The sequence below is a fragment of the Falco punctatus genome (genome assembly GCF_963210335.1).
Source record: "Falco punctatus genome assembly, chromosome: Z".
NCBI lineage: Eukaryota > Metazoa > Chordata > Aves > Falconiformes > Falconidae > Falco > Falco punctatus.
In genome coordinates this window covers 73720807-73736238 of record NC_137586.1, presented here as the reverse complement: position 1 = coordinate 73736238, position 15432 = coordinate 73720807, and the positions used below count along the sequence as shown (strand labels likewise).

The 15432-nt window shown below is 42.3% G+C and overlaps 1 protein-coding gene across 1 annotated transcript in view; it reads left to right on the top strand.

Moving 5' to 3' along the window:
- The first annotated feature begins 11980 nt into the window (after positions 1-11980).
- The window catches only part of PTGR1 (prostaglandin reductase 1), a 21489-nt gene continuing 18037 nt past the window's right edge, over positions 11981-15432 (top strand). The window contains 2 exon segments of the mRNA XM_080371071.1: positions 11981-14351; positions 14353-14389. Coding sequence (XP_080227197.1) covers positions 14214-14351; positions 14353-14389 — 175 coding nt within the window. The 5' untranslated portion in view covers positions 11981-14213.

Below are 15432 nucleotides of genomic sequence, written 5' to 3'. Positions count from 1 at the left end.
ACCTTCCTTTTCTGGCTGACATACCGATAGAAGCCCTCCTTGTTATCCCTTGCATCCCTTAACAAGTTCAGCTTCAGCTGCACTTTGGCCTTCCTCCCCCCATCCCTACACAACTGGGCAACATCCCTACACTCTTCACAGGATACCTATCCCTGCTTCCACTGCCTGTGCATTTCCTTCTTGCCCTTTAGTTTGACCGGTAGGTGTTGACTCAGCCCTGCTAGTCTCTTGCCATCCTTCCCTGATTTCTTACACCTGGAGACTGAGAGCTCTTGCACTCTGTGGAAAACATCCTTAAAGAATTGCCAGCTCTCTTCTGCTTGCCTTGTCCCTGAGGGCAGTTTCCCAGAGGGTCCTCTTGACTAACTCCTTGAACATCTGGAGTTTTGCTTCCCTGAAATTCAGGATCCTGAATTTAGTCTTCATCTGACCTATCAGGATTGCAAAACTCCACCAGTGCATGATCACTGCAGCCCAGGCTGCCTCCAGTCTTGATGTCACTGATTAGCTCACTTGCGTTGGTGACCAACAGATCCAGTATCACATCCCCTCTGGCAGGACTAGGTGGACACTGCCATTTACAGACCACAGGCAATGTCTCAGTCGGAGCTGACACAGGTGACCAGTGTTTATCAGTTGTGAGAGGCTGTACATCACTGCAGGATGGCTTCTCTGTTGTGGCACTGGGAGCACTAGGATGGCATTTTGCATGGATGCACCCATTTTTACTCGCTGTGGAATATAACAGTAAAGTTCTATGCTGAGCTGGTGTGTGCTGTGGGTGTGGGGAGGTCCCCAGGCCCCTTTTGCCAAATGCTGCCTGCTGTCTAAAGCAGTGATACAACAGGTGCTGATCAGTGCTCTACACTTCCACCTTTCCAAAAGCAGTTTCTTAGACTCTCATTGACTTCCTTTTTTTTTTTTTTTTTTTTTTCTTTTTCTCCCTTGTTCCTTTGTCTTTTCATTTATTGGTCTCAGTCTTGTTAATACCACAGATGTATTAGAGTGGTAACAGATAAAACAGGTATGTGTTAGATATGCTAGGTGGGCTGGGGCAGCGAGTTGCCCTCTTGAGGGAGAAGGTGGTTGCGTGTGTTATGAGCAGGAATTCACTCCGGGATGAATCTGCCCTTGTAATATTACAGAAATTCAGGAGGGGCCCTCAGAGGGACTGCTGGTGCTTGGAAGTGTATGTTTGTAACTTCCCTCCTGACCACACAGGGCTGTCTTACTACACTATGCTGTAAGAGACAGGGGTGCTTAACCTTTGCAGAAGTAAGGAAGTACGTACTGAGAAATGAGGGAAGGAGTAGTCAGCAGACAGGCTTAATAAATGCTGAAGCTCTTGCAGTAACTTTACAACGTCAGGTATCAGACTGCGATTTCTTGTCTTTTCCCACTAAAACAAGATTGCTTGCTTGGTGTAGTCAAAAATTTAGGGTTTAATTTAAATGAAGTTTTCTAGAAATTTAAATTTAATGGAGCTTTTAAAGAAAACACTGAGTTTTCTTTGGCAGCTGTAAAAGCAAGCAAATGAAACATTTTTCTCTGTGGTGCCATAGCAGGCATGTCCCTGCATATATAAGAAGTGGAACTGTGCTGCAGTATGTCTCAAATGGCTTTGATGAAATTTTGCATTCGCTGATGTTGCAGCATGTGCTTGGATTGTATCAACATTTAAGCGAGGGGAAAGGAGAAAAAGTGCTTGAAGGTGCCCCACAGTGACCAGGGAAACACAGCTGGCCCTTTAAGAAGCTTTGGCTTGGTTTATCAGCCCCAGTCACCTGCAGTGTCCTGCCTTCCTTCCTATCTGTGGGCTTGTTGCTTCTTCTTTCTTACCAGATGTGATTCTTAAGATCCTCATTTGATGTGCAATTTCTGAGAGCTGAAGGGCAGATGACCTGTTTCAGCGCAGGTCTTGGCTTCCCTTTTCCCCTCCCTGTGTGAGCTTGCTCTGCAGGACTATTGAACCTCTGTTGGAATTACAGCCTTGTAACAAAGTGTGGGGTGGCACTCTTTACCGAGTGGTGACTACTCACCTCCAATCTTTGACCTCCTTCCAGGGTGTGGTAGCACTGCATAAACAAGTGAAGTTGCAGCTTTATTGTTTCATAATGCAGCATCATGCTTGCTCAGGTATTTGCAGTGTCATGTCTGCCCAAAGTAACATGAGAGTGATATGCCTTTACCTTGTTTTTCACCACAGGAAAAAAATATCTGAGAAACCATTGTACTAAGCCGGAGGGGAAGGAACAGGTAATTTTTGCTAAGACTTAGAGGCACTTGTGTTTTGAGGCTGTATTCACTGCCAGGTAATAGGTAACTGTGATGTATGGGGAGTTCTGAGGTGGTCTCTACTGCCAAGAAGCCCTTTGAAGTTTTTTTGTTTGGTTGTTTTTTAAAGTATTTAGAAAGTCCTTTATGCTGAAGCCTGGGATATTGCTTTGAAATGCTGCAGGAGACTGTGTAAGTTGGATCTGGAGGAAGGGACTAGATCATCGTGTGATGATGATTTCGTGAACAGATTTGCTGTTGTGGTAATGCGTGTTTTTTTCCTCAGCACTGATCTACAAATGAGTTATGTCTGACATGTATTTTGCTCAGCTTTTAATCATGCCCTTTTCTTCCATTGTAGCTGTGAGCATAGCTGTTCATGCTTCACGGTGGAGGTAAAAGGAAACAAGTACTGCAGCCATACCTGCCAATTAATTTTGACTGGCACCAAGGTGAACTGTTAAGCTAAACCCAAAGCTGAATTAAATTTATTTGTAACTGACAGGCTTTTAAGATGGTTTTGTCCTCAAGGTTAGATTTGGATGTGTCCAGGCTGGGAAACTGTACTATGCAAGGTGCGAATGTTAGCTGGGGTTACTTAAGGAATGTAAACTGTAGTGATTTGACTGATTCTCCCTTGAGGGCTTTACTACTCTTCTACTTTAAATGTGAAGATTCCCAGATTTCAGATATCACCACCAGCTCCTCAGCCTCCAGTCATTCTCTTTCAATTTTCTTGGACTTCTCTGTACTCTCTTTTATTCCAGACCTTTTTTTCCAGTTGCTAGTATCTGCTGGGGGATCCCAGTTTTCACCTCTTCCTTCTTGTCTCCCATTTTCCTATGAATTATGCATCTCCTTCCCTGTCCTGATTTTGGGGATTGAACAGCAATAACCTGTGCGAAGGTGCTGTGCTTGCAGCTCTGCTACAGTCTGCACAAACTGCAATATGTGAACACAGACTAGATCTTTGCTTTTTTATGATATTGTTACTGCATAAACCTGGGATTCCCCGATCCATTACTTCTTTCCTAGGTGTCTGATTTTATGGGAAAAGTTGACAGATTAATGTAAAACTTTATTCTTTGATAACTTGAGGGGCTGGACCAGAGTGATGTAAGGATTATTTACTTGAAAAAAGAAAGAGGGGAAACCCGAAAAAAAGTAAGTATCTGTAGTGAAAAACAAGAAACAACTTGGAAAACAGAGGATGTCAGTTAAATCCTTAGAAATAGTTCACACATGGCAGTGGGAGTAGGAACAGATTCCATAAATATGTCAAGCTGGGATACAAGCTCAAGGAGAACCAAATGGTTAATAAGACTGAACAGAAAGTTACTGGGACTATGTGTGAACTATCCTAATTAGCATCCTAAAAGATCCCCCCCTCTAGCAAAGAAAGCCCCCCTCCTCACAGAACATGCACAGTACAAGAAAACCCAGCACTGTACCTTTAAATGGAGGTGAGACGTGCAAGAACCAATGGAAATGAAGTTTGACTAAAAAGAATTGTAAACAATTGTTCAAAGCACATTAAATGTTTTGCTATATGTTAAGAGGTGTGCTAGCTTTGTGGATTTACCACCCAGCACCCATCTCTGTGCAGACATGCAATAAACAACTATCTTGACTTACTGTGTGGTGAAGAGCCCGGATTTGGGATATAACAAGAGGACAAGGAGGGTTTGAAGGTTATCAGAATAAATGCTGTAATGGACTTCAATTTCAGTAGAAGCTTAATGGTTCTTTCATAAGAATATCAAGCAGAAAAGCATCACCTTACTTTTTTCCTGGAACTTGCTAGAAATGAATTATTTTTAAGACTCTTTATCACTTTAATGGACTGTCCTTTCTCAAGTTTTTATCATAGCTTCCTCTTTGCGGTAAGGATTAACATGGTCTATGAAGCACTTTACGGAAAGCACACAAAAGAAACGTATTATTCAAACCCACTGACACAGACAATGAATTAGTTTTACAGTGCAAAGGTTACTGCTCTTGGATCTGAGATGGTGTCTGCCACATGCTTAGTCCAGCAATGCTTTCAGTGGACCCTGCAAGTGTTGCATCACTGCTGTTTATGCTTCAGAGTTCTTTAATATGCTTAAGCAACATAGTCCTTACCAGTTCTTACGGTTTTATGTCTAAACGTTCAAAATAATCTTGGTTTGTTAACTTGGAAATTGGTTTGTGAATCCATTCATCACGCATGTGTCTGTGTTCTGTTTTCTGTTTGTTTAGTTTGGGGCTTTTTGTTTTACAGCCTACAGAAAACATGCCTAGCCTTGAAGTAGCTCTAATAGTGCTGTTTCAGTAGAAAGTGAGAAATGGTCAGCAGAAAATTTGTCGTGTCCTCAAAAGCAGGCCTAAATTTAATAAAAATGGTTCAGTGAAATCAATCTTTCAGTATTGTTTGTAGGAGGGATCATTGCTGCGCTGAAAAATCTGTGTTGACATTTTTGATAGGAATGTGATAATTGGTGTGGATGGAAGGTCTGAGTGTGGAAGCACCAGAAGAAACAGTAGAAGAGAGATGGCACCTAGATTTGCAGATCATCAGGATTACAGCTCCTTTGTGCAGCTTCTTAGAGGGCCAGATGGGGAGCACAGAGGACTGCCTAAAACAAGGCATGCCACCCCTCCTGCACTCAAGCTACAGTGAAGAATCAAGCTATTAAGAGATGAAGGTGGGAATGTAATACAGCAGCTCAGTGAAAAGGAGCACCCTCTCCCAAGCTGCAATCTCGTCAGCGAGGCTCCAAGCTGCCCTTGAGGCTGCAGAGCAGCTCCTCTCTCCACTTCACTGCTGCTGCTAATCCCTGCTCCCACTTCCTCCAGGTCATTAACCCTCTTCCCCACCCAGCTGCCTCTCCCAGTCTTTCTGGCCAGGAAGAGGCTGCTGTTTGGTCCAGGTACATGTACTCTTGGGGACATTATATTAGACAGGAGGCAATTTTCCTTTGATTATGTGATATAAACTCCCGAAAAGAAATTCCTCAATCGTAAAGAACAGGGCTGGAGCCTTGAGGCACCCAGAGGAAAGAGACAAAAAGCTGGGAGTCAGTAGTGGTGACTCACAGAGGTGGGACAGGATGGGAAACAAAGGATTTCTGAATCACTTGTGGCTCTGCAGGGAGACAAATGGCACATCAGCGCATGGCTGCCAGCCTAGCCAGCACTTGTGCCTGGTCATTCCTGGCTGGAGCACTTAGGTACCTGTGTCTGAACGCAGGACACGCTGCTGGGACAAACCCCTGTTAGTGCTTGTGGGTGTAAGGGCATGAGTGGGATCGGTTTGTGTAACACCTTTTGCTCCTGTAAGCCCCTTTGCTGCATCTACTTTGCTACAGTGTTGCAATGTCATTTGCTACTGAAAAGAACAGGTAAGCACCTTTGATAACAAAGCAAAAGCAGGAGCAGATGAAAATGTCAGGGGAGTGCCACCTGCCTTTGGCTTTGTTTTGTTTTTCAAGAAAAAACAGTTGCAGGTCAGATGGCGATTGCTGCAGGTAAGTTTTCTGTGACCTTCCTTCTTGTGATTGTATGTGGGATGTGAGGAATGCTGCTTTTGGCTGCTCGCTTGACAAATGGGGGATGCTTTGACAGTGAGCTTAATACTGATATCACGTGATTAATAAAATTGAATGTATTGTTAGTAGTTTGACTTTAAGGCAATTAGAACAAATGAGTTAATGGTAAATTCAAAATACAAGCATTTTTGTATGTCCTGCTAACCGCTTCATTAAGCACCAGCAAGTTCTTTGTTTAAAGGAGGAAAGTAGCACCACAGGATGAATGAGCTGACTGGAAGTTTACCAAAAGAAGCATAGCTAGGGGAAAGGCAATTCCAACACGGGGAGATCAGGACGACTGGCTCATTGACCACTGACTCAAGAACCTCTCCACACCCAAAAAGAAGTGTAGACCGTGCATGGGAACAGTATTAACACTGTTGCCTAAACTCCCCAACTACCAAACCCTGGTTTAATTAAACAAAAATAGCATGAGGTTTGGGTCGAGCTGACCCACCTTCTCAAGCAGTTAATGCTCAAACACCCACCAACCATCTCAAGTGGTCAAAACCGATGATGGGAAGGACTTCTAATCAAAGGAGTCAATCTCGGGAAATAACAGATAGTAATAAGAACACTGTTGAGTAAATTATGCAGAAAGAGGTGTCCAAGTGAAAAAGTTCTGGCTGCAAGAGGAGACAAGCGGATAAAGTGTTGCAATCACCAACCTGCACTAGAAATGAGAAACTTGTAACCAATCCTGTGTGTGAATGAAAATGGCTGATGAAGGTGCAAGTACTCTGCTGTATGTAACGTGTGCCCTTGAGTAACTTGGTTACGTGTGCATGTTAGGAGGAAGGATCCCCCATGCACCCAGCACTGCGATAAACCAATGTCGGCTTTCTAAACTATCATTGGATTTGGAGAGTTTTCCTGGTTACGATTTTTGGTAACAACATGAGAAGCAAAAGATTTACTTGACAAATAGGAAACTGAGTGTTATGTAATGAAGGAATTCTGTAACTTGTGCTTGCTGAACTGTATAGTGTGAAGTTTTGACAATGGGTGAGCTAGGCATTTGCGGGTTACCACCTAGGCCCCTCCCTTGCACAAAGTAGAAGAAAGGAAGATAAATACCTTGACTCAGTGTGTGAATTGGTGCTGCACGCCGGTAACAAACCTGCCTACGGGACAATACTTCTTTCGTTTTGTGAATGACCTATGCGTCCTAATACAGGTGATTTCCCCAGCATGTTACTGAGAATCCTAACAAGGAAAACTCTCCAAATCAAATGATAATTTAGAAAGCCAACACTGGTTTATTGCAGCACTGGAAGCATGGGGCATCTTTCCTCCACGCACACCAAGTTACTCGAGGATACACGTTACATACAGCAGAGTACCTGCACATTCGTAGTACATTATGTATGCATTTTCATTCACGTACAGGACTGGTTACAAGTTCTTTGTCACTCGGTGGCCTCTTTCTGCATAATTTTAGTAACTTAGTAGGGGGTTTTTTTATTTGTTTGGTAATTTATTTAGTGATTAGCTGTTCTTTGTCTCCCAAGGTTCACTCCCTTGATTAGAAGTCCTTTCCTTCATCAGTTTTGATGACCTGAGAGGGTGGGTCAGCTTGACCTAAACTTTGTGTGCATACTTGTTTAATATATAGTTAATTCGGGAGTTTAGGTAACAATATATATCAAATAAGTCTCACTCTCTCTGAACTTCTCTTGCAGCAATACAACCCTTCACCATGCAGTTTAATAAAACATACAATCACACAAATATAACAATCATGAGTACAAGAATTACAATTAAATTTGTAACCCACAAGTGTAAATCAGGAAACCAGGACATCAGCCAATTCCAAACTTTTGAAATCTGTAAGAAGTATAATCTTCAGGGATTTCATGCAAAATTTTAGTATGTTTCCAAATCTCTTGCAAGTCGGTAGAAATTGTCCCACTTCGATCCACATACATGCAACAACAAGTATTGAAAATAGTACAAACTCTGCCTTGAGATGCCAACATCATATCTAATGCTATTCTATTTTGCGTATAGTTCTATGAGCTATTTCTGAAACTTACTCCTGTAAAGCCTTTATGGTATCTGCAGTGTTGCTGGCCATCCCTTCCATTAGTGCAGATATATTTATAATTGCCTCTTCCAGTTCAGCAATCCCTAACCCAGGAATAAATCACCTAGCAAAAGAATGAAATCCAATGAATCTTTCTGTAAGGGGGTTTTGACTCCACCTATATCTTTCTCCAGGTAAGTTCTTAACTACAGATTATCACCCAGTGGAACATTGCAGTACTTACTTGCAGTTAATTCTGACAGGTTCACCAGTTGCATTGAGCAATGCCCCACAAATACCTGAGTTCCATAAATGGGTACATACCCAACAGTTGGTCTTATTGGCTATATGTATGGTTTTCTGGATCATCATGAAGTGTCTGTTTTGAGTCTATGGGTTTCTCCTGATCCCACCAAATGTGAGTATTTATCATACCATGTAACAAGCAAAATCCTGCATATATGTAAAACATGTTTAAACAGGTACCGACAAAGAAAACATGTTAACAACCTCAAACCTCCCTGTATACAATCCAGGTCTGTATAAGGTCTTATTTTGGTCATATTTCATGCTGCCTGGCAATATTGCAAGAGACCCAACCTAGAGCTTTATGATTCCCAAGTTGGTTTCAAGCATGAAGGTCCTTCTTGCTTGACAGTTCATTCTGGCCATGTGGCTGGCTTGACCATGCTGTGGTGTATCCATGGAGTGATTCTTTCAAGCTTGACAGCAGTGTAGGTGGTAGGTAAAATATGGAAAGGTCCTTTCCACTTCTCTTTCAATGGCTCATCTGACCACATTCTCAGATACACTTGACCTCCAAGTCGGAAAGGATGCACTGGCACATCCAATGGTACAGGTTCTCTTTGTTGAATTTACCAGTACAGTGAGGAAAGAGTCTTTCCCAAAGACAATATATATTCAGTTAACACCCAATCACCAGAAATATGAACTTTGTCTTCCTCTCCTGTTAAATTTACAGCATAAGGTCTTCCATGTAATACTTGAAACCAGCTCGGTTTTTCTTAACTTTTGGGATGATTCTGTTTCTCATTAAATCGATGGGTAAAACATATATCCATTTTAAATTAGTTTATTGGCACAATTTAGCCAATAGTTTCTTTAAAGATCTAGTAATTCTTTCTACTTTCCCACTAGTCTGGGGTCTCCAAGGTGTATGTAAATCCCATTTTATTCCTAAAAGGGAAGAAATTGTATTATTTCTGCTATAAAGAGTGTGTTTCTGTTTGCTGAGATACCACTTGCAACTCCAAATCTTGGTATAATCTCATTTAATAATTTATTTCTAACCTGGAACTCAGTTTGGCAGGGGAGAGCTTTAGGCCATCATTAAAAGGTATCTACCAATACCAAAATATATTTATAATTATTGCGTTTCAGAAAAATCAATCTGCCAATATTCTTCCGGAATAATCCTTTTCTTTACCTCTTCAGGTGGAGGCCATAATCCCATTTTAGAATTATTGTACAACATGTTACGTATTGGTTTACTGTTTGATTGGCATAGCTGTGCATCTTTGGCCCTATTGCCTGTCTCCTAATGCTTGTGATTGTAGCATCTTTTCCCGTGTGAGTTCCTTACAGTGTCTGCTGTAGCGACTTCCGCATTATGGGAGCTGTTAGTGAACATTGTTCAGTAGATATTATCCACCATCTGTCTGAAGTCCTTATACATTTTAGCATCTTAGCTAGTTCATTCTCCTTTTCAGTGTATCTGGGCGCTTCAGTTAGAACGTTTTGAAGAGTCAAGGCTCCCATTGCTTCATTGGCTGCTCTCTTTGCCGTCTCATCAGCGTTACGAATCCCTTGTATGAGTTCACAATGTCCAGGTTGGTGAGCCTTCAATGAATTACGGCCAACTCCTTATGTTTCTCTGAACGGCTTCTAATAATTCCAGTATTTCTGATCCATGCTTAATAGGTGACCCTTTGTGAGGCTGAAAGTCCTCTTTCCTTCCATATTGCCCCATGTCCATGTATGACTCCAAAGGCATATTTAGAGTCAGTCAATATACATATTGACTTGTTTATCCTGTGACAATTTCAAAGCTCTAGTCAAGGCAATTAATTCAGCTTTTTGTGCTGAGTTATTTGATGACAAGGATTGTGATTCAGTCGTGTCCTCCAAAGTTACCACTGCATATCCGGATCATCATTCTCCATTCAGCATGTATAGTCCACTGCAGATTTTCCAGTGGAACATGCTTCAAATCTGGCCTACTGGAAAATATTTGTTCAATAGTTAGTATACAGTCATGTTCCAAGTTTTTATTATCAGATATCAGCAACAAAGTGGCAGGATTCAGTTGTTGCCCTTCAAGTTACATCGTCCAGTTCCAATAATACTGCTTGACATTGGATCGCTCTACTTAGGTGATAACCAGTGATGTCTCTGTTGCTCCAGCACTGAGGTCACACAGCATGTGGTACAAATCAAAGTTTCTAATCCAATTTTTGCTTCCATTTTCATAGGATATTGTTTTCCTTTTTCTTTTTTCCTCTTACCAGTTTGGGGTTCTGTTTTAATTCTGTCTTTACCGGTGTGGTACTAGCTTTTCCCGGTATTTCAGTAGCCCCATCAACAGAAATACAGCATCCAGGATTTCTTAGGAGACTTCTGGTTCACTTAATTGTTCCCCTTGCCTCGGATATAATTGTGCTTTCCAGGCTTTTCCCAGTGGGATGTATAACTGAATGGAATACTCCAAACAACCCCATTATTTGGGCCTCTAGTTTACTAAGTAGATCCTGACCTAAGAGAGGTATAGGGCATTCTGGCATATATGAGGACTCATGGATATTTTTACCTCCAGTGTGACATTCCTTTGGTTTAAAAAATGGCCTTAATTCTCTCTTTCCAGTAACCCCAACAACTGGCATATTAAGTTTACCAAGAAGCCCCTTACAACTAGTTACTATGGAATAAGTTGCTTCTATATCTACCAAGAAATCTATAGTTTAATTCCTCAGCTTTATTGACACCAGGGGATCTGCTGGGGATGCCTCTAAGCTCACCCCCAGTCCCTGACAATCTGAATCTTCTGTACCAACCGTAAGCAGGTCTGCCTCTGGAATGGATGCAGTTGATTGTTTCTTTGGATGTTCATTTTCCCAGTGTCCTTTTTCCTTGCAAAGCATGCACTGATCTTTCCTCAGAGGGATTCTGTTCCTTATATTTCCTCCTATTCTTTATTCTCTTCCATGCCCTCAACCTCTCAGGAAACCTTTTGCCTGAGATGAGGTTTGAGCTTGGGTGAATGCAGCTGCCAAAATTGCAGCATTTTGTTTCTTTACTTTCTCTTTCTGTTTATCTTTTTTTTTTCCCCCTCTCCAATCCCTCTCTGCTATTATGACCTTAGGAGCAATTTCAATCAACTGACATACCTACATTCCAGACATACCATCTACTTTTTGCAACTTTTTTGTTATATCTGGAGCTGACTGCCCTACAAACAAAGCAGTAAAAGTCACTTACCCTCTCATTCTCTTCCTGAGTCTTCTCCAACACCATTCTTTTTCCTTAGGCAAGAATCCCTCCCTGTTACTAACAACACTATCCTGACACCATCAGTTGTACATCCTTTTCTTCAGTCTTTGTTTTCAAACACCTTTTTCCAATGCTACAAGCAGAAAAACACCAAGTCAGTTTCTTTCTATCCTCCAGCACTGTCAACACATTAGAATCAAATATCATCAATTTATGCTTCTTCCTTGTTTCAGGATAATTTCTCAAGGCAAAAAAACCCAAATTCACATATGTGACTTCATTTTCCTTTGCATCTGCAAAACAACATTAACTGCAATACTGTATCATAATTTATACTTGTGTTCTTAGGCCATTTTTTCTGATAATCTAAGGTATACAAGGGCCACCAGTGATTACAATATTTTACCAGTTTTTTCCAAGTGAGGGTGTCACCTACAAACTTGTTCCAGTATCTCAATACACAGCCCAACGGAGTACTCTTACAACGGCACCCCACCACCCCCACACCCCCAGCAGAATATCCAATGATCATGTTACAAAATTTTCAAAATCACAAATATTCAATACTTAAACAAAATCCAACAGAGAAAAAATCCAACAAAGACAAAATCCAATAGAGACAAAATCCAGCAAAGTTTCAAATCACCAACACACAAGATCCGGCAAACAATATCCAACAAAGATTCAAATTACCAATACCCAAAATTCAGACTCCAGGTATCCCTGTAATAGTACACAGATTTACACAGTTGTGCACTTCAAATATCCTGGTGTGAGTCTAGCCCACAATACCAACAGCTAAACGACATGTATTCAGATATTCTGGTGGGACTGTGGGACTCTACCCACTCTCCAATACAACCTACTTGTAAGCAACCTAAGTATTTATGACCAATATTGTTAATATTAGAGGGAGCTGTCATAGCAACTCACCTGGCCAGGGAATTAGAGACACTCCTTGAAAACACTCTGGTGTGTGCTTGGAGTCCTTATGACTCCTCTGGTCTGTTGAGATTCCAGAGAGCAAGTCCCACCTGTGTCACCAAATTCTCTTTCCAAAAATCGTAACCAGGAAAACTCTCCAAATCCATTGATAGTTTACAAAGCCGACATTGGTTTATCGCAGCACTAGGTGCATGGGAGATACTTCCTCCTGACATGCACACGTAACCAAGTTACTCGAGGATACACGTTATACGCAGCAGAGTACCTGCACATTCCTAGCACATTACATACTCATTTCCATTCACACACAGGACTGGTTACGAGTTTCTCGCCTCTAATGCGAAGCGGCGTGCACCCTCCGATAGCGCTGCTGGAGTTTGTCACCACCTGCACGTGCTCCCCAGGCCGGGGTTTGCCCTCCCTCGGGGGGGCTCTTTGGGTCGGAGGTCACGATCTCCCAGCACCACAGCTGCCTTTGTCCCACTTTCAACCAGCTTTCTGTGGGTCGCAGCGCTCCATCAGCCTGTCTCCTCTTGCAGCCAGACCTCCCTCCCTCCCTCCCTCCCTCGGAGGCTTCTTTCTGCAGAGCTTCAGATAACGGCACTCTTTTCGCCATCCACTGTCTTTCTCGTCCTTCCCCGGGCTCGCTCCCTTCATGGGAAGTCCCTTCATCTGCCACTTTTAACAGCTTTAGAGGGGGGGTCAGATTGCCCCAAACCTTAGGCACAGGTTTGTTTAACTAAATCAGAGTTCAGTAATTAGGGAGTTTAGGCAACAGACTGAACTGTGAATTTTATGTTAATTTTTAATTATATAAGTTTTCTTCAGTGGCAGAACTCTATAAGAGGTTTAGGGCTGGACTGGTAAAATACGATTTGAAGAAATGGCTGCTCTGGGAGATAATCTTAGTCTCCGGACTCCAGTATTTTGTGGTTTCTAGAACTGTGGGCTTTAGTTGTATTTGGTTTGGCATATTGTAGCGCATTCCTATGCAAATGTCTGGGCAGAGCTGAGTGCTCTGCGTGGATGATCGCAGATCTTAATAGGAGAAAGGTGAATCACATTGGGTGTGCTCTGTACTAAGTTTACTAGGGGTTTACACTTGCTCCTGGGGAAGTGGACTGAAGGCAGTACCTGCTCTGTTGATAAAAGCAGATATCTTCACCTTTCAGGAGGTCTGTGTGGCTGGAGGACTCCAGCCACTGAGTCAAATGCAGAAGGTTATTGACTGACCTTGTCAGCAGAAGACATGGTTTCCCACCAGCCTGCTCTAAGTATAAACTTATTTTTCTTTGGCCTTTTTCATGTGCTTGGTTATAGGAAGGAAAAAGGGTCTGTAAGGGTAAAGCAAATGCAAGTAATTTGTTTGTTTCCATCCTGTATGGAAAACGCTGGTGACAATATGCTCCGAGCTCCAAGCCCTTAGCTTGGCAACTGGAGAAGCGTTTTCTTTCAGCATACAGGGTGTCACAAAAAAAGGTCTTTCTTTCCTTTGTATTTCTCACTTGCACTGTAAAAAAACCTGTCAAAGTTCAGGTTCAGTACTCATCCCATGTAACTGGGACACAAGAGTAAGTTTAAGTGTTTGGGTTTTTTTCCTTCCAGGATTTTTTTTTATCTCCTTAAACTAGTAAATTTTCCCTCTTCAGTTTCTTTAGAGCGGGAGCTGCACATCTTCCTGGGGCTGACTTCACACGCCAGGGCTTGCTACCAGCAGGCAGGGCAGTCCGGCAGGTGGTAGGAAGCTGTGGGTTGTTTGGACAATGAAAGGACTTTTCAAATGTTTTCTTGATCTGGCAATACTGCCACAGGGTGCAAGCAAAGGCTGTCTTGTGTGATGGCATGTTATCAAGATACCATTCTGCTTTGTGAAATCTAAACTAGCCCTCATGAGCAGCCCAGCACTGTTGGGCATCTCTTTGACAGGCGCTCTTTGGCTGTGCTGTTTGCTGTGCAGGATGGTGAATGCCAAGGTGTGGGTTCTGAAGAAGCATTTTGAGGGTTTCCCCAAAACCAGCGACTTTGACCTTGGAAAAGATAGAGCTGTCAAACCTAAAGGATGGAGGTGAGAGGAGTGCCACCTGGGTTTTTTCCCAGAGTTTGTTGATTGATGATGAATGGCTGTCCGTCTGTAGAACTGTTTGTATGTTTCTCTGGCTTGGATTTTCAAAAATGGGTTAGCACAGCTTGTGACAAGCCATGCACCTTAGGCAGAGAAAGGCGATTGCTTAGGAACGTGTGTGCTGATGGGTTTGCTGGGTTTTAAGGCACTTGACTTCCAATAATACCCTTAGAAACAGCGTCTGAGCTCTTCTAACTCAAGCAGCAGCAGCTGCAGCATGCTTTTCACAGTCTCGCAGTGCCTAATCACACATGGTGCTCGGTAGCAAAGGCATTAGAATGTGTTTGCAAATAAAGCTTACTGGAGAAAATTGCCGAAGCAATAGGCCCCTGAAACTGACCGCCACAAGGAAACAGAATTTGTTTAATTTAGAAAGAGAGATGTGAACCATGACAGAGGAAACAAGGTAACTGTAGTAAAACCCAAACATGCTTCACTGGTGAAAGCTTTTCATATACTTCATCCTTTTCATATACTTCATCCTTTGGAGAAAGCTGGGCAAGATATCAGCCTCTGGGAGTAGGTTTTCATCGGAGTTTTCCATGCTGATAGGGAAGGTATTGAGGATAGTGCCGGGGGAGAGGAGAATGACTGGGGTGGGAGTGAGCCTGCATCTTGGAAGCTTTGGCAATGAAGTCAGTCTTTCATTTTAAGAAGCAACGAGTCAAGACTGCTATCCATATTCAACATCTATTTTTTTTACCCCACTGCTTGTCTGTTATATTTGACCTGTTGTGACAGCAAAAGAGAATGAATAAAAAGAGAAAGAAATGCACATCCTGTGTTCCTCTCTTTTGAAAAGGGTAGGGAATATGGTAAGCTATTATATGCAAGAGTTGTTGATAAAAGAATGAACCTTGATTTTTGACTTCACATGGGCATTCAATGCCATGCTGTCTTGAACCTCACCCCACCACTTGTCCTTTACAAAATCTACTCCAGTTTAGCAGGTGTGCCAAAGAAATTGCATTAAAGTACTAGTTCTG